The sequence below is a fragment of the Tenrec ecaudatus genome, chromosome 15 (genome assembly GCF_050624435.1).
Source record: "Tenrec ecaudatus isolate mTenEca1 chromosome 15, mTenEca1.hap1, whole genome shotgun sequence".
Lineage (NCBI taxonomy): Eukaryota > Metazoa > Chordata > Mammalia > Afrosoricida > Tenrecidae > Tenrec > Tenrec ecaudatus.
Genome location: NC_134544.1, coordinates 28,645,079 through 28,667,766, shown reverse-complemented (window position 1 = coordinate 28,667,766; position 22,688 = coordinate 28,645,079). Strand labels below are relative to the sequence as shown.

The 22,688-nt window shown below is 45.2% G+C and overlaps 1 protein-coding gene across 3 annotated transcripts in view; it reads right to left on the bottom strand.

Annotated features, from left to right (window-relative positions):
• Positions 1 to 19,395, bottom strand: part of HDHD2 (haloacid dehalogenase like hydrolase domain containing 2) — a 35,079-nt gene extending 15,684 nt beyond the window's left edge. Inside the window, exons 1-4 of one of the 3 annotated variants that reach the window (XM_075533059.1) lie at positions 19,264 to 19,395; positions 13,516 to 13,626; positions 10,301 to 10,509; positions 7,378 to 7,462 (exon numbers count right to left, since the gene is read on the bottom strand). In XM_075533059.1, coding sequence (XP_075389174.1) covers positions 7,378 to 7,462; positions 10,301 to 10,509; positions 13,516 to 13,616 — 395 coding nt within the window. In that variant the 5' untranslated portion in view covers positions 13,617 to 13,626; positions 19,264 to 19,395. Of the gene's footprint in view, positions 1 to 7,377; positions 7,463 to 10,300; positions 10,510 to 11,226; positions 11,329 to 13,515; positions 13,627 to 19,263 lie in introns of those variants that run through there. The other 2 variants (XM_075533058.1, XM_075533056.1) reach the window with 2 other exon arrangements.
• Between the last annotated feature and the right edge of the window lie 3,293 nt (positions 19,396 to 22,688).

Here is a 22,688-nt window from a genome sequence, read left to right as displayed (position 1 = left end):
GACCCCTTCAGAACCAGTGGTGAGAGTGATGATGCCTGGAGGGTGGAGGGAATGTGGGGTGGAAAGGGGGAACCAATTACAAGAATCTATGTATAGCCTCCTCCCTGGGGGAGGGACAGCAGAGAAGAGTGCGGGGGAAGATGTCGGACAGTATAACATATGACAAACTAATATAATTTATGAATTATGAAGGGATCATGAGGGAGGGAAAAGGGAGGGGGGAAATGAGGAGCCAATATTAAGGGCTCAAGTAGAAGGAAAATGTTTTGACAATGATGATGGCAGCATATGTGCAAATGTGCCTGACACAATGTATGCATGTATGGGTTGTGATAAGAATTGTATGAGCCCCCAATAAAATAATTAAAAAATTTTTTTTGAAAAAAATTAAACTTTTGTTTTATCAAGTAAAAAAAAAGAAAGATACACCCAGTCATGGTATTCAAAAGAACCAGTCGACATTCAACAATTTCAGGGGGTAGCATACGATCAAGAATCAGCAGGACTTCAGGAAGAAGACGAGACTGCCTTGAGGACACTGGTGAAAAGCAAGGCTCTAGGGATTGCGGGGACTGCAGATCAGAGGTTCCAACAAGCCGATGTAGCTCTGGAGTGACTCATTTGTCTATGTCCCCAAATCTGGCCAAGTGACTGGAAGCTATTGTTCTCTGAGGAACCCCGGGGTGTAGGGGTCCACCCACTCAGCTGCCAGCCACCAACCACCACTATCTGTGCTACTTCAAAAGAAAGGAGAGCCAACAGAAGGCAGACGTGATCGAACAATGTCATATGCAAATGACAATTAAAAATGGGTTGCTATGGAACATTAACAGAAAATCGAATCAAGCTACATTCAGAAGAGGAAATGAAATGGTGGATCTTAATGCTATGTCAGGTGGATCTCGGCTGAAAGCAGGAATCATCAGAAGGATGTTAGCTTGTGTTTTATTCACTATGCAAAGGCATTTGTCAATATGGCTCACAACGAATTATGGATAACATTGCAAAACTTGGGAATTCCAGAATACATCGTTGTTCTCCTGCAGAAACTGGACATAGTACCAGAGGTAGTACTTCCAACAGAAAACAGAAATGCTGCTTAGTTTAAAATCAGGAAAAGTGTGCATCAGGTTGTGACTTTTCACTGTATTTATCTGTCTGTATGCTGACTGAGCAAATTATCTGAGCAGCAGGACAACAGGAAGGAGAATGTGGCTGATCACAAGGTTTGGAGGAAGATTCACTAACAACCTAACAACCCGTAATATGGAGATGACACAATTTGCTGAACCTGAGAGGCCTTGAAGCACTTAGTGATGAAGATGAAAGAATATAGCCTTCACTATGGACTACACCGCAATGTAAAGACAACAAAAAATTCTCACACTTGGCCAGTTAGCAACATCACAATAAAAGGCATACTGAGGATGTCAGGGGTTTAATCTTTCTTGGTTCACAATCAACAGCCAAGGAAGCAGCAGTGAAATAATCAAAGAATTTATTCCACTGAGAAAATCTTTCTGTACAAGATCTCTCAGATGTGTTAAAAATCCAAGACATCTTTGATGCCTGATCCCATCGACAGCTCGTGATCACACAGGCTGGTGTGTTTCTTCCATGTGGGCTTTGTTGCTTCTCAGTTAGATGGCCCCTTGTTTATCTTTAAGCCTTTACAACCCTAGCCGCTCAATCTTTCTTTTTTCTTTTTAATCTTTTGATAGCCAGGCACCATCAGCTTTCTTCATATTTGCTTATGCACCCCCTTTGTCTTCAGCGATTGTGTAGGGAAGGTGAACATCATGGAATGCCAGCTTAGTAGAACAAGTGTTCTTGCATTGGTGGAGTACTTGAGTAGAGGCCCAATGTCCATCTGCTACCTTATACTAAACCAAAAATAAATGCACATAGATCTATTTCCCCATCGTCATATATATATATTTACATATGTACATGCCTGTATTTAGACCTCTATAAATGTCCTTTGCCTCCTAGTTCTTTCCTCTATTTCCTTTCGTATAAATATATAAAAATAAATATATTTACATATTTGTACACGTCTGTATTTAGACCACTATAAATGCCCTTTGCCTCCTAGTTCTTTCCTCTATTTCCTTTTACCTTTCTCTTGTCCCACTATCATGCTCAGCCTTCATCTGGGTTTCAGTGATTCCTCTTGGTTACATTGCCCATTGAGAATGATGGGGAGTGTCCAGTGGGGACAAAAAGCCCATCTGTAGGCAACTGGACATCCCCTTACAGAAGGGTCATGGGGAGAAGAGCCAGTCAGGGTGCAGGGTAGCAATGATGAGACATACAACTTTCCTCTAGTTCTTCAATGCTTGCCCCACCCCCACCCCCACTATCATGATCCCAATTCTACCTTATAAATCTGGATAGACCAGAGGATGTACACTGGTACAGATAGGAACTGGAAACACAGGGAATCCAGGACAGATGAACCCCTCAGGACCAGTGGTGAGGGTGGCAATACTGGGAGGGTGAAGGGAAGGTGGGGTAGAAAGTGGGAAACAATCTATATATAACCCCCTCCCCTGGGGGACGGACAACAGAAAAGTGGGTGAAGGGAGACACATCAGACAGTTTAAGACATGACAAAATAATAATACTTTATAAATTATCAAGGGTTCGTGAGGGAGGAGGGGCGGAGAGGGAGGGGCAAAATTAGCTGATATCAAGGGCTTAAGTAGAAAGCAAGTGTTTTGAGAATGACGATGGCAACAAAAGTACAAATGTGCTCGACACAATGGATGTATGTGTAGATTGTGGTAAGAGTTGTACGTGCCCCAATAAGAGGATTAAAAAAAAAATCCGAGATGTCATTTTTGAGGACTAAAGTGGCCCTGACCACATACACAGGTCAAAGCTGAACAATGGCTAAAGAAGACCATAGAAAAATGGGGTGTTTTTTTTCATTATGGTGTTGGCAAAGAATACACGGACTACTCCCTTAAAGAAGTACAGCCAGAATGCTCCTTTCAAGTGGGGAGGGCTAGACGTTGTCTCAAGTTCTGAGAATGTTATCAGGAGGCACCTGGCCCTGAAGAACATGCTTGGTAACTGAGGGAAGACCCTCACTGAGAGACCGACACAGTGGCTTCAACCATGGGTTCCACACACCCAGTGCAGGGCCACTCAGTCTCTCCTTTTGTTTTACGGGACCACTAGGAGCTGGAGCCAACTGAGGGCACCGAACAACAACAGAACAGCACTTCCCCCATTTATTAAAAGATCATTTCATTGGGGGCTCTTACAGCTCTTACAACAATCCATACATCAACTATATCACACAATCATTATTTTCTGAACATTTACTTGCTATTTGAGCCCTTGGTATCAGCTCCTCTATTTCTCCTCCTTCCCCAACTCGTGACCCCTTGATAAATTGTAAATTATTATTATTTTCTTATCTTATATCAACCGCTGTCTCCCTTCCCCCATGATTTTTATTGTTCAGCCCCCTGGGGGTGTGGTTATGTGTCCATCATTGCGACTGGTTCCCCCTTCCTCCCCTCCAGTTCCCACCTTCCGCTTGCCCTCCTACTATCACTACTCCCATTCTTCAAAATAGCATTTTAATAAGCTCTTGAAGAAGCTAGAGAGTCATTAGCAAGGTTAAACAAATGCTTTATCCTTATAATGCCATATCGTTTTTCATAATTGTTTGCGCTGGAAACGATTTCTAGGGGGAAAAAAATCTTAAAAAAAACAACCCATAAATACCGATCAACAAAAATATTCTCTCAAGTGTTTTAAAAACTATTTTTAAAAACCTGGTGTGTTAGTTTGGGATGACTAGAGAAACAAATCCAGAGGCAGTCGTGTGTGTGAACGATAACCCCAAATCTGAAACACATGGCCAAGTAAGTTGTACTTCTTGAAGCAGAATGCTGGGCAAATCAAGTCTTTCATTTTGCAATAATAACTCATGTCGATAGAAGCCAATGAAACAGCTGGTGGCTGATATGCTAACTGCGGTCCTCTTACGGTGGCGTTACAGGTCATTTTTAGTTTGGAGCTTTCCATCGTGAAGACAATGCTTTTGTGATGAGCTCGCTTTGAGTCTTGTTGATATTAAGTCAGGTTGGACTGATTAGTAAGTGATCCGCTTGCCCATTTTTCTCTGTACAGCTATCATGCAATTTAGTGATAACTGGTGCATTATTACAATGCTTGAGCCCGGGGTTTCTAACTCAGGTCAGAAGATGAAAAAAACACTGGTGAAAGGAGGTAATACCGTTGAAGAAAGAATGAGCTACAGCTATAAATGTTCCTATTGATACACTAATATTAGGGAAGAAAGCAAGTTAATTAGCACTTGTACATACAATAAAACCATGGGAAGCAATATTAAATACTTGTCACATGCATACATGTATGTTGCAAGAATAAAGAGAAAAACGAGAACAATGAAGCCTAGATGTATTGTGGGAAATACTTTTAGGTCCTGGATGATGTACCTAGGCAGAGATATGCAGGGGATACGTTGGGTCTGCAGTTCTTAAATTAACTGACTGAATTACAGGCATGCAATGTATTATTGTTTCTATCTTTTGGTGTTAGATTAAAAAGAAGTTATTAATAGACCTGAAGATTTGAATATCTCACAGGATCCAAACCCAAATCCTATCTCTGTTCCTCAGAACTAATTCACTGCTCAACAAAAAAATCAATCTCCCCTCAAATCAATTCTTTAAAATTCACTTATCTCAATTTCCTTTGGACATTTAAGACACACTGGTAGACGGGCCGTAGCATGAATTTGGGGTGAGCTGGAGGGGGACCAAGCATTAAAAAGCACAGTAAGGAAGAGGCAGTGAGATGTGGAAGGTGCATCGGGATGCCTGAAGGCAGTATGCCCCTTCTGCTGGGATTCAGGCAACTTGGTTTTGATTCAATGTTTATTTTCATAATCAATCTGGATGGTAATTTAACTAATCAGTGGTTCATGTGAGACGTCAACATTTGCCACACAATGCAAACAGCTGCACTCATTGGTTAGAAGGCGGGGTCTCTGTGGAAACATCAATATGCAAAGAAGGGCAAGACCTAAACTCCTCTGTTAACTCTCCACCCAGCAGTTAAGTGCATTTGTGAAATTAAGAGTTGATCTATAAGTGCATCATAATGCTTTAAAATGTAGTGTTTACAGAAATCAATATGGCTAGGAGAGTGTCCTAATTACACAGCATCCGAACAATTACAAAGTCGGAATCATGCCACCGTGCAGTTTCATTACCCTGAGTCTAATACTCATCTAAGACAGAGACCACCCGACTTCCTATTCAAGATATCCTTCCCAAAAGACCAGCAAAAACCAATCGATCCCTTCTCCTTGAATCTTCTGGTTAAGGAAATGAATAAAGTTTGAGGAGGTGCGTGTGGAAGGGAAGCCCAGTAGCAGGTTGTCCTTGATGCCAGGATAGCTGCAGCCCTTCCTTAAGAGGCGGAGGTGGGGTAGTCCGCCCAGGGCGCTGAAGAAGGGCGAAACAACTTTGACGAATGCATACCTTGACGTCCATCTTTAAGCCATGTGGCACAGCCACCGACTGTACAGGAAATAAATGCAGAAGGTAGAGACTGGAGTTCATTCCTTTTCCTCAAAGGCTTCAGAAATCACAGTGACTAAAGTCATAACCCAAAGTGCATAAGGCGCCCATCTTCCCATTAACTGAGGCTCTAACCTTCTCTGCACCTAAGGGAAGATGGTACTCATTTCCACCACGCCATGGCTGCCCACTGAACTGCTACAAAGGCCGGCAATTTTCAGGGTCAAGAGCAAGCAATATGCCCAGATGTCCTTACGCTTCTTACAAACACGGATTCTAGGACCTACACATCAAGAAATGCATTCCACATGAACCATACATAAGAATGATTCTTACAGTACTGCTTGTCCTACTAGGGAGAAAATGTTTTTATGCCATTCTGGCAGTCCACCCTAAACACTGAATAGGTGTTGTGGATTGATCTGCATGCCCCCAAAATATGTACTGTAAGCCCTAACCCCTATTCTTGTGGATAGTAATCCCTTTGGGGAATAGACTTTGCTTCACTGTGTTAAGGAGGCCTTATAGGTGTAGGGTGTGTCTTAAACCCATCACCTTGAGCTAGAAAAGGAGTCGACTAGACACAAGGAAGCAAGTGCTGATGGGGGAAGAGAGAGGCCACCGGACAGGACGATGATCAAGGAACCGAGGAATGGCAGCTGAAAATAGACAAGGAGCTTCCCCTAGAGCAAGAGAGAAGAGAGAGAGCTACTGCTAGAGCCGGTACCTGCATCCAGACTTCTAGTCCCTAAACTGAGAAAATACTTTTCTCTCGTTACAGTACATGCCGCATTTCTGTTATGGCAGCAGGGTATTAACATATGAGGCTATCTAGAAAACAACCAACGAACTTTTAAAAATGTGAAATCGATGGATCCCTAGGCAATATTTTGAACTACTTACTTACGTTCAAATGTAAGCTAGACTGCTTAGTGCTCTGGCAAGGAGTGAAAGGCACGGTGAGAAACCTAGGAACAAGGGGTGACCTCGCTCGGGGAGAGGTCCACAGGCACCCTGGGATCCAGTGTCTCTGGGAAGCACGAGGAGCAGGGCGGGCGGCCGTGTGGCAACAGGAGCAAACAGCAAGATGCACACACCACCAGTAAAGAAGGCGAGCATCGCCCTGCTTCTCATGCGCGACCCTTCTTTTCTACCACCACCCTCTGGAGCATCCCTATGTGGACATCCGACAGGTGGAACAAACCCCAGGCACGCTCATCACCTGCCACGTCTGCCCAGGCTCGACGCTGGCTGTCCTCCTCACTTCACTGCCATCTTCACCACCAGGATCCACCTGGGCACTACGGCTGGACTCTTCCAAAGTGGTTTCCTTCCCTTCTGCAGCCCCAACCCTGTCCAGGTGCTAGTGATCAGTCAGTCACCCAATAACCGCTGTGACGCTGTGGGCACACACGTGTCCACGCCTGCCTGGTTCTCGTTTGTCACACACCAGGTCAGATACCATCTTCCTTTGGAGATTAGTAAACTCAGCAGACACAATTACAGGAACATCAGAGTCAAAATATTAACAAAAGAAACAACTCCTAAAATTAAAAGTTGCAATTTTATTATGAATTTCTGCTCCAGATATTGATTATATAAACCAGCAAAACTCCAGTGATTACGAAAATTTACTATATTGATAAATAAAAACCAAAAATCAAATTCAAGCTAGTGATCTTATATGCTATTGCTCTTGATGATATCAAGCCTAACATATAATCTAGGGGCCCAGAAAGCAAACGCTCACATGGAAAGATTTCAGAAGGGATGCATGTAGTCAGGTGAATGATAAAGAACCAACACTTACCGAAACGCTTGATTCAGAATCGGGTAACAAAACTGCTCGGGGGCCAATCCTATGAGCACAGCGTTCGGATCACTTGTTTGTATTCCTGGGGGTGATAAACAGATGTGTGTAAATCCTCGCTAGGAAGTGCAAATAAATCTAGTTTGACATTTTCAAAGAACAAGTTTTTGCTGCAGCCACAATTTTAAGAGATTAACCTGCTCAGTGTCTTTGAAAGGAAAATAGCAAGAAGCCTTGTAATATTTTACATACCCCCTTTGCATGGTCTTACTAGTTAGTTACCTCTGCAACCAGATCTAAATTGGAAATTGTAACCTAGTGTTCTCACACCAGTTCCAATGTTCCTCTTCTGAAAGCTTCACTGGTTACCATCAGCCAAAATAGTTTCTGAGTTCCCAATGCAGGGTCAGATCAATAGCAAATGATGAGGGACTGAAGATCCCAGAAGCAAGGGAAATTGGATTCTTTAATTGACACAGGGCGGCTAACACATTCGTGATTAATAGGGTGTGCACTGTCGAGTTCCATTTTTCTACACAATGCCCCGTCTACTTTAAGTTTCACAAATATTATAACTAGAGCATGCTTGAAGACCTTGGCGTCTGATAGCAGGACTGTAGAGAGGGTAACCAAGCAAGCACAGTCGCAATGGCAGTTATGAAAAGCCCCATAACCGTGCCTGTGGATTATCCACAGGCCAGTCCCCATGAGCCCATCTTACTGCCTGCCTTAAGCACTTGCATTACACTGGCCAACTATTTTGGTGCCTCAAGTGTTAGACCTGTTTCTGGGTTTATCAGATCTGCTGATTCCAAAACTGGCACCAGTTAACCCGAATGGCTTCAGATTTCAAAATACAGCACACATGCCATATGCCACTCCCCACTCTGCTCACCCATAAAAAAAAAGAAAAGAAGCAGGATATTTTCATGTAGTGTTAGCCAGCCTGAGGTAGAGGAAGTACACACTGGCTTTACTGAAAGTCGTCTGTGTTGTCCTAAAACTTTAGTCATTATATTTCACATGGTGTTCTTTGATCCAAAGATACACTTGAACAGTGCAAATTGCATTCATTGGAAATTTCCTTCAATATTGCTCACCGTTATTAAGAACCAAATCAGGCAGTTCCAAGTTGCCATTTTTCTTAAAGGGCCAGAAACAAAGAGTTACTGTACAGTAAATAGAGAGCCCTGGTGGCACAGTGGGTTGTGTGTTGGACTGCTGACCACAGCTGCTTGAGCCCCAAAGTCACTCTGCAAGAGAACGATGAGACTTTCTGCTCCCATACTTTCTGAAACCCACAGGAGAAGTGCCACTCAGTCCTAGAGTGGAGTCAGCTCACTCGTAGTGAGTTTGGTACAGGGGTAGAGATTCAAATGTTCTGGAACCCAAAATGGGTGGGTCAGAGTTCAAACTCCCTTACTAAAATGAAAATGTTTCAATCTTGTTATAAAATGACACGACTTCTCCACCTGTGCACAGAAACTCTTTAACAGAATTTTTCTTATAACAAAGCTAGAAATGGACCTTGCCTCTGAAACATTTAACATGATTTATCCATTGCCTTCTATATATTGTGTCTGAAATGTTCACTGCATAATTTGAAGACAAACTTAGATCTTCAAAATATTTATGAGAATTGCTATAAACTCTTACATTTCAGCACTCTAAAATGCACTCACATCTTCCGTGTATGTGCGTCACTCAATTTTCTTTTTCACTCTTTTCAAGCTGTGCTCTGGCTTTGCAGTACCCAATTGTTGACTCTGTATCACACTGCCTCCCAAACCCAAAAGGAAAACTTGCTGCCAGCTAATCGATTTTAAATCAGAGTGACAGAGAAGACCTGCCCCTTTGGGTCTCCACACCTTTAAATCTTTTATAGGCTGCAGAATGTCCAGTGAGTTCGAACCACTGGCGTAATGACTGGCCGCTCAATGCCTTAACCAACTAGCCACCACGGGTCCACAGACAGCTTCCTCTGGAAGTCCCCGTGTGCTCTTGTCCCATCACTACTGTATGGTGGAGACAGAGCTCTACAAGGACAGCTGCTTCACAGGCAATTTTGTTAAAGCTGCCAAAGTATCCTCCACAGGAGTTGTATCGTTTTTATAGTCTAGTCAGTGGCAAGATCTTTTTAGTAAATGCAAGTCTTGTTTCACTGAGCCTAAGCTGGCTTCTCTGTTTCTTACAAATAACTCTCCTGGTAGTAAAAGTTTGAAACCATCCTGTGCTTTCACGCTGACTGGGTTCACAGCCACTCTTCTACGCCAAGCGGCTGCGCTCCGAGCTTCCTCGGTGAACAGCCTCGCTGTGACAGAGCTCCAGAAAGCCATTCCTTCTCCAGTCATTTCCCCCGAGGGAACCGAGTCTTAGTTTCTCTCAGTTGAAAAGTATTCCGTGTTCTTTGTAAAGACTTCACATTATACAGACTGACCTCTATTTTTCAAGATCTTTGTTCAAATTTCATTCATTCAAGTTAATCCAGTGACTGGATGAAGTGAGTGTGACCTGGGTTATTTCACAGAGGGGGTCATGATCCAGTAAGAAACTGGGAACAAATGTGGTGGTCCCAGCACCATCAAAACCAAAGAATCACAGAGTAAACCAAATAGCAACCGAGGGCATCTCACCCAGTAAGAGTAAGTACTGTTGGCAAGCATAAAGACACCTACGCGTGTACACTGGGTTTCCACGTCCTATCACATACTATGTAATAGCACACAGTATGCTGTACTTTGGATTCCAGTCCAAAAGTCTGGAAAAAACACCATTGTGAATTCAAACTCTATCAGTATTATTATTCATTCCAATAATAATGGGAGCAAATGAGAATAAGTATGTCTAAGCGTCCCATTTCAGTAATGATGCATAAGCAGAGAGAAAAAAAAATCCAGTTTTGAATCTTGCCCAGGTTGCCCACCTTTGAAATCAGGTAGTGCCCGATCATCAACTAGCAGCATGGGCCGGACTTGTTTCTCCTCCACTAAATTTCTGGCGGCAGTGAGGGAAGTGAATATTTCATCTTCAGAGATATCAAACTCCAGTTTTCGCAACCTCTCCAGTAGGTCTTGCTTGCTCTCTTTGGTTGTGTTGGTCACAAACTTAATCGAGACTGAAGCACCTCGTAACCTGGAGAAATAATCAATGGGCAGCATCAAGTTTACATTCAAGCGCAATCAAATCTCCCACTTCGGTAGCTGGGTCCCAGGGATCAGAACACGAAGGATGCATCACCAAGTATTTTTTAAAGACCAAAAAGCTTTCAAAAACTTTGTTTCCTTTGGGTGGCTGTACCTCCAAAGGCGGCCAAATGCAATTAGGAAAGCCAGGTCAATCTTTTTGTGGGGCTTCGATCCTTAAATGTTACTATAAAATTTCAGTAAAGTAAACCCAAACTTTAGTGAAATGCAAAATGTAGTAACTACTATCCTACACCTTATTTACTGGAGCCCAGGTGGCAGGAGCACCTAAGCACCTGGCTGGAAGTGGAAACTTTGGGGGCTGAAAGCCATCCAGCAGCTCAGTGGGAGACAAGCCTGGCGATCTACTTCTGAGAAGAAGACAGCCTAGAGAACCCCGCGGGGTGCCTTCCGCTCCTGTGGGGCTGCTCCAAGTGGAAACACCCACTTGGTTGGTGACACCCACCAACAGAGGCGGTGACTTGCTCAGCCTCATGCAGCTGGCCAGCAGAGGAGATGGGACAAGAGCTCAGCTCTGTGGCCTGGAACAGCACCTGGTCTCCTGCCAGAGAGAACAAAGGCCGCCACAAGATGCTGCCTTTTCTTCTGAAGCAGCTGAAGCCTGCCTCAGCCTAAGTGGCTTACCACATGGATACACAGACATTACCTGGACAACTCAAAGGAAAGGATTTCCTCTTGAGCCCCTTCTATGCATGATTGCTTTGATTCTCTGCTTTGTTTTTGAAAATCAATCTGGCAATCAGCACCAGAGAAAGAACTGAAAATACAAGAAACTTCAAATGCTTTTGAAGCAATTCCATGATCTTTTAATTCCATTTTTCTACCAACTTTTTGAAGCCCCCTTACAGAGCCTCACCCTCTTCAAAAACAAAGATGGATGGTCTTACAGTAAATAATCCAAAAGCCTAAAACACAACTTTAATTTAGCTACAGTTCAAAATTTTTTATTAATACCTTGTTCCCTTTCATTTTAGGCTTTCCCTCAAAGTCACAAGGCATAAAACACTCGGGGCACTTTAAAACAAGCAAGCCAATAGAACAGAAAAGAGACTTGTAAGTGCTTGCTCACTGACCAGGAAATAAATTCCTATGATTAAATAATTCACTGTACCCATAATCACCTAATAATTGTGGGGTAGCTTTTCTGGGAAACAAAACAGAAAATTAAATTTGGTGGTTTCTCTCTCAACAGAAATTGATTACTTCAACAATCACTGCTGTTCTCAAAATGAACAAATAAATGTTAAGTATTTAAACAACCACGATGTCTAATGAGTTTTGCATTTCCTATTCTTTTCACTAGTCCCTCGACTTCCCTTCTCTATTTGTTTCTATAGAAACCCAAACTGGGCAGTGCCCATCTAGCAGTTTCTCTGGATGGGAACCCTCCAGCGCAGCAGCCAGGGGATCTGTGGGCTTCGGTGGCCCTGGGCTGGCCAGCGTGCAGTTTACAGAGGCACCCAGAAGTGCCACTCTTCACCTGAAACACAGAGACTGTTCTTTAATCCAGAGTGACTCTTGTCTCCACAGTGCTGACCGACCACTGATGCCCTTTCCCAGGAAGCTCAGTGAACAGCAAGCCCTCACCAAGAAGCCAAGAGGCTGCCAACCTCTGACACTTTCTCTTGGCCTGAAACATGCTGGACCCCTCGATAATGAGCATCGCAGACTCCTAGCTCCCAGCCAGGAGTCCCTTTAAAAGAAGTTCTGGTGGCACTGCTAAGGGTTAGGGTTAGGCTGCTAACAGAAAGATCTCGGTTTGATGCCACCAGCTGCTCAGTCAACTTCTGTAAAGAGAACTCCGTATAGAGCAGTCCTACTCTATGGAGCTGCGCCGAGTTGGGATGTGCCAGCCAGAGGGTCACTATGAGTAGGAACGGACTGTTTCTGCTTCCTCAGATGGAAAGTAAATTCCTTGAGAGTGCACATCTGTGCCAGGCCTGGCACTATGATGCCAGTCACTAGACCTTCCGGTTGAAGCTCACCCTGGAGCCTGGGAGTGCATGCTGCTTGTGGTCAGCTGTTAACCTAACGACCCCAGCAGCTCCATGGGAGACACGCATGGCCAGCTGCTTCTGCAAAGATCACAGAGATCCAGCCCCAAGGCCCGGCGATGGTCTTACTCTCTAACCCATGGGGTTATTATGAGGGGAATCGACTTCATGGCAATGGGTTTGGTTCTGTGAGGCTTTCATGAATGAAAACTGATAACCTGCACAGTGCTAAGTCCTGCTGACCGTGAAGGGCCCTGTCAATGAGTTTAGTTTGGGAGGCAGGCGCTCACTACTGATTGCCCTTCTGCCATGTGGTGAGCGTTCTTTCAGGTACACGGAAGCAAAGATCCACACTCGGTTTAGTTTAAGGAGCTCTGACCAGGTTCCCGTTTGTATCTAGACATTGACTCAGTATCGTTGGATACAAGAGAAATATAAGACAGGGCTTAACCTTTGGAAGCTTTAAGTATAATTAATGGAAATAATGCAAAACATTTAAGTCTTTTAATTACACTTTATTTGAGCAGCTGCACACTCCTCTCTAGCTCTCAGAAGCAGGGAAAAGGTGCTAGAAATAAGGCTGTGTGTGTGTGTTTCATATTGTGCTGCCAGGCTTCAGGTGTGATTTTTCCAATGGGATTTCTTCCGCATTTTACAATCTTGAAATTTTAATCCCCAAAATTTGCACGACCAACTTAGAAAAAGACACACACAGACACAGAACAGAATGATGAGATCAAAAGGCCAAAACTAATAAAGGTTCCGAGAACGTTTGGAGGATATTACGATACATCTATCTTCCGGCTAAACCCAAGGCAGCTCCCGTGTACAGGGGAGGCTGGGGAAGTGCCATTTTTGGGCCATCCATTTAGCTAATGATCTGCCTTGGTGAAATGGCCCTTACAAACATATTTGTCAGCTGAACCTGGAGGAGAGCTTGCCTTTTAAGAGCTTCCTGTGCGCCCGGCACAGCTGCATCTTCAATGTGAAGTGTGCCACTGAGATCCACCAAAACAGCCTTTAATGTGCGGCGGGCTGCCATCCTTCATTCCCTAGGAGAGAGCAAATGAAATTAAAAAGACAGTTTAGGAAACAATGGACAATTAAAAACTGGTAAGTCTTCAAAACCATCATTCATATCAAGAAGGAAATTGCTTAAGCAAGTAAGATGCTTAGCTTGGGGGAAAAGGAAAAATATATATAATTTAATTAAAAACCCCAAATTTGATCCACAAAATTTCAGAATCCTTTAGTCTTTTTTTTAAAAGTCTAGAATTCACATGACTGGGATGGAAATGCTGAGAGAGAAGTTAATTGTGACTTTCAGATCTCTTGGACCACCCCTTTGGCAGAACAGGTGATTAATTTATTTTCTTTTTAAATATGAGCAGAATATACTGCAAAGAACAGGCGAGTGGGAGCACTAAGTCATTGGTGACATAGTCTCGATTCTTGCTTATATATAATGAAAATGTTCCAATCACCCATTTCCACTATCTTATCTCGAAGCAGCATCTATGACCCAGGACCCACCAGGAAAGACTGCTGAAAAGGACATTTCCAGTGATAGTCATTTGAAAGTCCTTAAAAGCACAACTGTACTTGGCATTTCCCCCCATTCTTTAACGTATCTTCTATAAGATATTCTGTATATAGCAAAACCTGTGACGTCCACAACTCTCGATGCACTGCCTTATTTTTCTGGGTCTTGCATGTTTTCTACTTTTCACAGGCTGCAGGCTTATTACTTTCTATCACTCGGGTGAGTGAAAAATATGTGAATTTTCCTTCTCGGACAGGTTTCTGCCTTACTCAGGCTCTGGCTTTCACAGGTTTTATTGTATGCTGTAGAGTATAATATATGGTTGAAATTTTATCACTGGTGGGAGAGAACAGCATGGAAGGGATGGGACTTCACTTTTAATTTTCAACTATGTTACTGTTCTACATAGTACTTCTATTTAAGTGAATCCTAAGCTGGAATGCAGATGAACCTAGCCTAGCAACCTTCTCAAGTGACTGTGTGGAACCTGTAATAGGATCCATGTGAAGGGCAAAAAGAACGGAAGAAATCCTGTTTCCCTTGGCGGGCTTGTTGGTGGTGACAGTGGGGTAGCGCCACACTGCATTGTGCCTACGCTGTGACTGAGCAAACAGATGGTTGCTGTACAAAACCAGAGTTCTCAAATGGGAGCAGGGCGGACATATATAAATGTGGAGGGCGAAGAGAGGTATCAGTATGAATTCATGATTACTACATGTGTGTAGTGTACACATACACATGGGAGCTTATGTGTTACTGCACTGTCTTTTCCACTAACAGACACAAGCTTCAAGGTCAGTAAATTTGAGTTCAAGTGCTATTCTATACATATTACATTATACGTCCAGCAACAGCAGGGCAGGTCAATTGTAATAGGCTCACACAAGAGAATTTTAAAAAGCAATATAAACGAATGAATTAGTTAAACACATCATCTGAGATTATCTCTCAGAAACAGAATGAAGCATGAAAGCAGCAAGTAACACAGAAAATAACAGCAAACAGGATAGAGTCAGTGATACATGAGGGACGTAAACAGAACTGGTAACACTGGGCAGAGAAACAATAGAATGATCACCATGCGGACAACAACAATCACCCACCCACGTTTTGGTTTTTAAACGAACCCCTGGTTCTTGTTTTGTTTTTAAACTGTATAGGTTGGGGAGAGGAGTAGTAGACAACACTCCCTACTATGAACAAAAAAGGAAGTACGAGCTCTGGTTAATGTAGAGGCCTCCCTTCTGTAAGTCCTCCTGTTATTCTACCACTAAGCTTTGAGGCCCAGTCCTGTGAATGGTAGTATCGATTAAGACTTGCCTGACATAGAAACTATTTGTTCGTCAAAAGACTAGGCAGTTTCTAGGGAACCTATTTAGATATGTAGTAATTAAAGGAGTCAACGGGTTAAAATACACCCACTTCCCTGATGGCACAGTGGGTGACGCACTGGTCTGCTAAGTGCAAGGTAAGCATTTTGAAACCCCCCGGAGGGAAAAAGATGACGATTTCGACTTTAAAGATTCACAACCTCAGAAACGCACAGGGGCAGTTCTACTTTGCCCTAGAAGCTTGCTGTGAGTCTGTATTGGCTCAGCTGCAGTGCGTTTGGTCTTCTGGTTTCGCACCACCAAAGTTGAGGCCGCTCAAGATGAAGCAAGGAGTTCTTTTATATACAGTGGAATCTCAAATTATGTCTCTCGAAATCCACCTGGCATGAGTCATCTAAAATTCTATAGAAATTGTTAACAGAGGTGATTAAAGAACAAAATGTTGACGGGACTGGTGAAACATACCATGTAAGCATCGTATTAAAAAAAAGTTGTCCAACTAGCTCCAGGGAACTTCCCACATAAAAAGGATCATTCAAATCCTTATTGACGCATCCACAGCGGCTTTATCGTGCCAAAATATTGTACAGGCTTATGTTCTTTGCTTTCAGCAGTTCCACAGACCTTAGAGCATCAGTGGTTCTACGAGAGCACTAGCTATTTGAGTGACTGATTATCCACACAGGGCCCTGGGGGTATGGTGGTCACCTGTTAGGCTTCAATCCTCAAGATCAGCAGTTCTAAACCACCAGGAGCAACATGGGAGCAAGAGGGCTTACTCCGTCTGTAAAGAGTTAGTCTTGGAAAGTCACAGGGGCAGTTCTACCCTGCCATATAGGGTCACTACGAGTCAGCACTGACTCAATGGCAGTATGTTTAGGGTTTTTGTTGTGGTTGTTGGATTTAGACTCAGAAAAAAGAAATTGAGGTGTCCCACTTAAGCCTCTACGGGTCTTGAATGCTTCTGCTAGGAATCCTTATATTTGCTACTTGAACTATACATGACCTTATTTGACAAAATAGAATTTTAAAACATTATTATCACCACACCCTCTCAAAAAATTATTGCAAAAGTATCAAAGGTTTGCTATCTTGAGTCCATGTCCCACCACCTCCCAGAGTTTGAACCAATTACAATAATATGCACCTTACAAAAGGCATCAACAATCGATATTGACATATATTATCAATGCAGAGAAATGTGATTTTTCCCCCATTCTGAGAGGATCTCTTTAAGGTACTTCATAGGACACTTTAACATCCCAGGGGAATTCCCACTCCATCAAATCCTTCATGCTTGCCACTCTGCCCTGTGGCCTTCCATCTGTATGCCTGCCGGCCCCTGCACTCCCTCGCCCACCCAAGCAATCACCACGCTGCTCTACCTCCCTTCACTGCTCTCCATCCTTAGTACAGCTTAGTTTTGAAACCATCATCTCCCTATGTAACACCTTCCTAAATGTCTTATTTGCTTCCAGTCACATCCCTATTTCCAGCCCCTTATCTGTTTCTTGAAAGAACCCTAAGAACAAGGAGCCCAAAATACCTGTTTCAATATCAACTCACTAGCTGTGTGTGCACCTGGGCAACATTCTGAACATTCAGTGTCTTCACTGCTAACGGCCTTCGAACAGTTTCCTCATGGTCTATAATGGTGGTTGGGATCACAGAGCTACATCTATCATGCTTTGTGAACAGTGACCCCACAGCAAGGCTGAGCTATGGGGGGCGGGGGAGAGAGACCTCAATGAGTGTATTCGAGGCTACCAAACCCCAGAATAAACACGGTGGAACTTATTTTGAGAAAACACTTTCTATTAGAATGAGGTTGGTGACAGCAAATACTCTACAATGTGCACATACATTCACGTCAACACAAGAGATTTCAATAAAAACTATCTCCTGGGAGGTTGAGGCTCTTCAGACTCTGAGACCCCTGGGGAGCACAAGCTCTTTCTCTGCAACCCTTGTGAATGCACCCAAGAAATGGTGGTTAGGCTGCACTCCAGAGAAAAGTCCCCAGTGGTTCACCGCCCACTGCAGAAAGCTGGCACCAAGAACACTAGTGTACTAAGCCTGGTGGAGCTCTGAGCAGTGAAGTCCTAAGGCATGGAAGTCTGCCAAGAGTCTTCTCCCTCCCCCTCAGCGCTGCACACCATTTGGCTCCTTGATCTCTACCACCCATGCCCCGGCATTCTCTTTTTCCTTTGTCAACTCCTTCTGGCTCTCCTCTCAACTAAGCATCCTTTTCCGCAGCCCTGCCTTTTCTGCCCCCTCTGCTAAGACCCTCCAGAGAGCTCATCACTCACTCAGTACTGTCTTAGCCCAGTGGTTGAGCACATCTTCCTAGGCTGTTCAACCTTGAGATGAAAGGGACTGTGTTGACTTTTCCAGAAGACAGGGCATACTCCTGAGACACTGGAGGTCTGGTTCCAGGCCACCTCTACAAAGCTAAAGCAAACCCTCAAATCAATGCCATTTAGCGGACTCCCACCCCCAGCACTATAGAATCACAGGGTGGAACTGCGGCTTCGGGTCTCCGAGACCCGCAACTCTTTACGGGAGTCGAACGCCTCGTCTTTCTCCCAATATAAAGCTAGTCACACACATTTTTGGTTTCTCCACTTAAAAACCAAATGCACCACCAGTAAGTCAGTTCTGCTTCTTGGCACTCCATAAGCAGAGTAGAGAGGCCTCTTTGGGTTTCCGGGGCTGCCAATCTTCAAGGGTGCGGAAGGCCTCACCCTTATCCCCCTGAGCAACTGGTGGGCTTGAACCACAGGTCCCCAGAGTTTCCCAGCGCACAAACCAGTTATGTTTACACGAAGCTAGTAACTGCGAAAATGAAAAACGTTCCCAATAGGGTGCATGACCAAAATGGGACACAGACTCAGAAGTGAGCACAGGCTGTAGGGAAACTGGAACCGACAAGACTTGTCACCAACCTCCAACTTGCTCCCCCGAAGCGCAATAAAACCAGGAGCACCTGTTCTACCTTGTTAACTCGTGTCCGTGGAGTCTATTTCGACTCAGAGCACCCCCACTAAGCCTGTTTTAGCAAGGTGCCAATATGGGCGGGCGCCTGCATGAACTACATGCATGACTCCAAGTCCGCTGCTAACCACAAGGTCGGCAGTTCAACACCACCAGCCTTCCTGAGTGAGAATGATGCGGCTTTGCGTTCCCACGAGTGACCGTCTCGGAAACCCTCAGGGGCTGTTGGCGCCGGTCCTACAGGGTCACTGTGAGTCAGAATCCACTGGATGGCAGTGGGTTTCGTCTCTGCGACTGGAGGGAGTCCACCAGTAAGAACCTCTCCACACGAACTCATCCGCGGGCCCCCGCCCCCATGTCCTCGCACCTTAGGCGGGCCACACTCCACTCGGAGCGGCGAAGGGGGAGCGCGGGCTTAGTCCCGGTGGGGCCAGGGACGCTCGCGACAGGTCTTGCCTGGTGACCCAGCCTAGTTCCGGTCAGACGCTGGCTTCGAGGTACAGGCCCACAGCACGTTCTGAGGGCTCCCTAAGGCACGGCGCGGCTGCGCGCCGCCCCGGGGAGCCCCGAAGCCAGGCTCGCCCCAGGCCCGGAAGCCGTCCGACGCGTCCTCTTGCGCACGCGTGGGAGCGGCCGGCGCCGAGGGGCGGGACGGCCTGGGGCGAGCGCGCGGATTGGTCCAGGCCCCAGGAAGGGCGGGCCGGGGCCTAGACCGGGACGTCCGCGACCCCTGGGGCGCGACCGAGAGCGACCTCAGCCACGCGAGCAGCCGCCCGTCTGCGACCCCGCCCCTTCGTCCCCGGCCAGGGACGGCCTCTCACCCCACTCCGCACGCCTCCCACACGAAAGGACCCTGGTAGCCGGAAACGGGCGCCGCAGCCGTCCGCGGTCACCTCGCGGCCAGGGTCGGGAGCCCTGGCAACGGCCGCACTGACGCCGGAAGTGGGCCCAGGGCGCACCGGAAGTCCCGTCTCTTTCGGCTCACGTCCGTCTGCCTCCCCGCCCACCACCCGCCCGAGGTGGCCTGGGCTCTGGTCACCGTACTTGACTTTGCCCAGTAGGACCTGTTAAGTGGAAGTAGAGTTATTCTTCGACGTGCCTCAAAGGAGCCGCTGGCCGTCCTGCAGTACGAGAAACATAAACCTTCAGCTTTGTTCAGAAGCCATAGCACGATTCGTTGAGCCAGTGACTTCTTGAGTAACTCCTTTCCTCCCCTACTATTCCTCCACTGCCCAAGCCCTTCCCTTTTCCGTGGGGTAACTCAGAAGTCATCTTGGCACACACCTTTGAAATAACCCACATCCCTGAAGCCATTTACCTCTTTGCCATAGGACCTCCATTAATCACCGACTCTGAGCAAAGCGGCATTTGAGCCTTTCTCTGTAGGGAGCCGCCAGAGAGAGGCCTTCCTGCCCCCTAGAAGCAAGGTCCTGGTACATCTGTTTTGGCTACAACCCCAAAGAGGGAGAGACTTCCTTTACGTAGCGACCTAAAGACTGGGACAAATGACCTGGAGCCAAGCTGGGCAGTATCCGTGCATTTGCATTTAGGGGGCTAGCAGGCCAGGACAGCAGGACTGCATCCACCTGCAGAAGGCTAGACAGTGAGACTCACTCAAGGGGTAGACCGGGGCTCTTCTACCCGGTTAGTGAGGTGGGTTTTACTGGAACCATTTGAAACTTATTGTTAGGTTATCTTTGCGATAAAGGGGAAGGAGGAAGCACTCACAGTGTGCTCGGTTGTGTTTTTGCCGTTGCTATGTGCACCAGAGCTGTCTGGGAGCACTGAAGGGCATACTGGGAATGCCTGCTTTAGCTCAAGGGCGGACATTCTGGAGTATTGCCTAGTGTCGTCATACAATTATTTCTCCTCCACACACACGAGGAGAAATGTTTGAGGGAAAATAGAATTGAAATATAATAGAAATTTCCCCATGAACTTTTTGAAGCCCCGCCCTGTATGGAAAAAGGGCTTAGTAGATGAGCAACTTTGTGAAGCAGTCTGCCCTAATAGGCTGCAAACTGCCACACACCTACATGGGACTCAATGACAAAATTGCCACCCAGGCCCCATAGGCTGCTGAGCTCCACCCAATATGATCTTTGGTCCGTGTTGTCAGCTGTAACTTTTCTGCTCTCAGTTCTAGTGACCAGTTTTTCCTCCCCACTGGACTTCTGGAAACGGTTTTTGTCTTGGCTGTATTTGTGGACTCTGTGTTTTTGGTGTCAAAGCCCAGTTGGCTGAAAGACTACGTATCGGCTCCTCCTTGAACCTTCAGAACTCGAGCTGAGTCTTCGACAAAAGGAAAGCACCTCTGAGGGATTTTGAACAAACCAGTGACAAACACAGGCCAGCCCTGCTCAGGGCCCTCTGGCTGCTTGTTGTGAGAAAGTAGGTGAGAGAAGCAGTTAAACTGTGAGGAGGTCAGATAAAAAGACGACTGAATTTGGTGGAAATGGAAGCAAGATGCCAACCTCCTCTTAAGATCTGGTCTGAAATTTGTGACGTATGAATTTGGGGGCACGGGGGAGGAAGGAAATAGAATTCTCGGGCTCTGAATTTGGGCATCTGGATAATACACTTTCTGGTCCCAGTCACTGTGATGTCAAATAATGGCACTACTAGTCTCCTCATGAACTTGCTTTGCTTCCCTGCTTCCCGAAGGGAAAAACAAGCAAAGAAAAGTGTGGAAACACAAAGGGGAAGGGCTGAATTCAGGAAAGAAATGGGCAAGAGTCCGAAGGAGGACTGGAGACACAAAGGGATGTCATAACCGAAACAAAACTTTCTTTTTGGAACACATTCGATTTGTCTTAGGAAGCCTGACGAGAATGTGGTGAAATTCAAGGATTGCAAAACGTTATCTTGACCACTGACAACCTTGGGCATTGCCCATTATATGTTACAGGCCCTTGCACCGAATGGTTTCACAATATTTGAGGTCTAATGAACAAGGACCAAGGAATAGTATAGCAAACACTAATTCCATTTTGCTTACCCTTCCAATTTTACTAGTGACAATAATTTCAGACCTACCTGTCAATGAGACAGTGATTTATCAAAAAACATTTTTACTTCAGAACATCTCTGCTCAAGATCTATCTATTCAAAGGTTAGGAGTCTAGGAAAGGCATATATATAGATCACCTGGTCTAAACCTGTATTCTCGGTCATGGACCTGTTTTTAAAAAAATCTTTTTATTGGGGGCTCTTACAGCTCTAACAATCCATATATCCATTGTATCAAGCACATTTGTACATATATTACCATCATCCTTTTCAAAACATTTTCTTTCTACTTGAGCCCTTGGTATCAGCTCTTTTATTTCTGACCCCCCCCCATGAACACTTGATAAATTATAAATTGTTATTATTTTCATATCTTATACTCTCCTCTGTCTCCCTTCACCCATGTTTCTGTTGTTCGTCACCCTGGTGGAGGGTGTGTATTATATTTTGATCATTGCGATCGGTTCCTCCTTTCTCTCCCCTCCTACCCCATATAATCATGGTATCGCTACTCCCATTACTGTACCTGAGGGGTGTATCTGTCCTGGATTCTGAGCGTCGAGATCTCTTATCTGTACCAGTGTACATACTCTGGTCTAGCTGGATTTGTAAGGTAGAAGTGGGGTCATGATAGTGGAGGGAAGGAAGCACTAAAAAACAAGAGGAATGTTGTGTACTTCATTTGGTGCTATACTGCACCCTGGCTGGCTTGTCCCTTTCTTGTGTACCCTTCTGTGAGGGGATGTCCAATTGTCTACAGATGGGCAGTCTCCACTCTGGCTCCCCTCGTATGATTGCTTGTTTTGGGTCTTGTAGACACCTCATGATCCTGTAGACACTTCGTGATCACACAGCCTGGTGTGCTTCTTCCATGTGGGCTTTGTCACTTCCCAGCTAGATGGTCGCTTGTTTAATTTCAAACCTTTAAGAACTGTCGGTACTGTTTTCTCCTTCTCGGGATTGTTTATCCTGCCTGCCGTATATAGATAGATGTTGGGGGAGGGGAGGGAAAAGCCTGTAAATAGTTCCAGGTCTGTCTGTTGACCCTTATGAATGTTTTCTGATCAAGTCTGATGAGGTACCAAGCCCTTAACCCCGAAGTATTATTGGGATTCCTCGGGGACTTAATTGCTTTGCTCCCTTTGTTGCTCTGTTGTGCTTGCTTCGTGTTTTGCCTGTGTGTGTGTGTGTGGGGGGGGGGGGGGGCACAGACCGGGCGCAATTTCCACACTGTGTC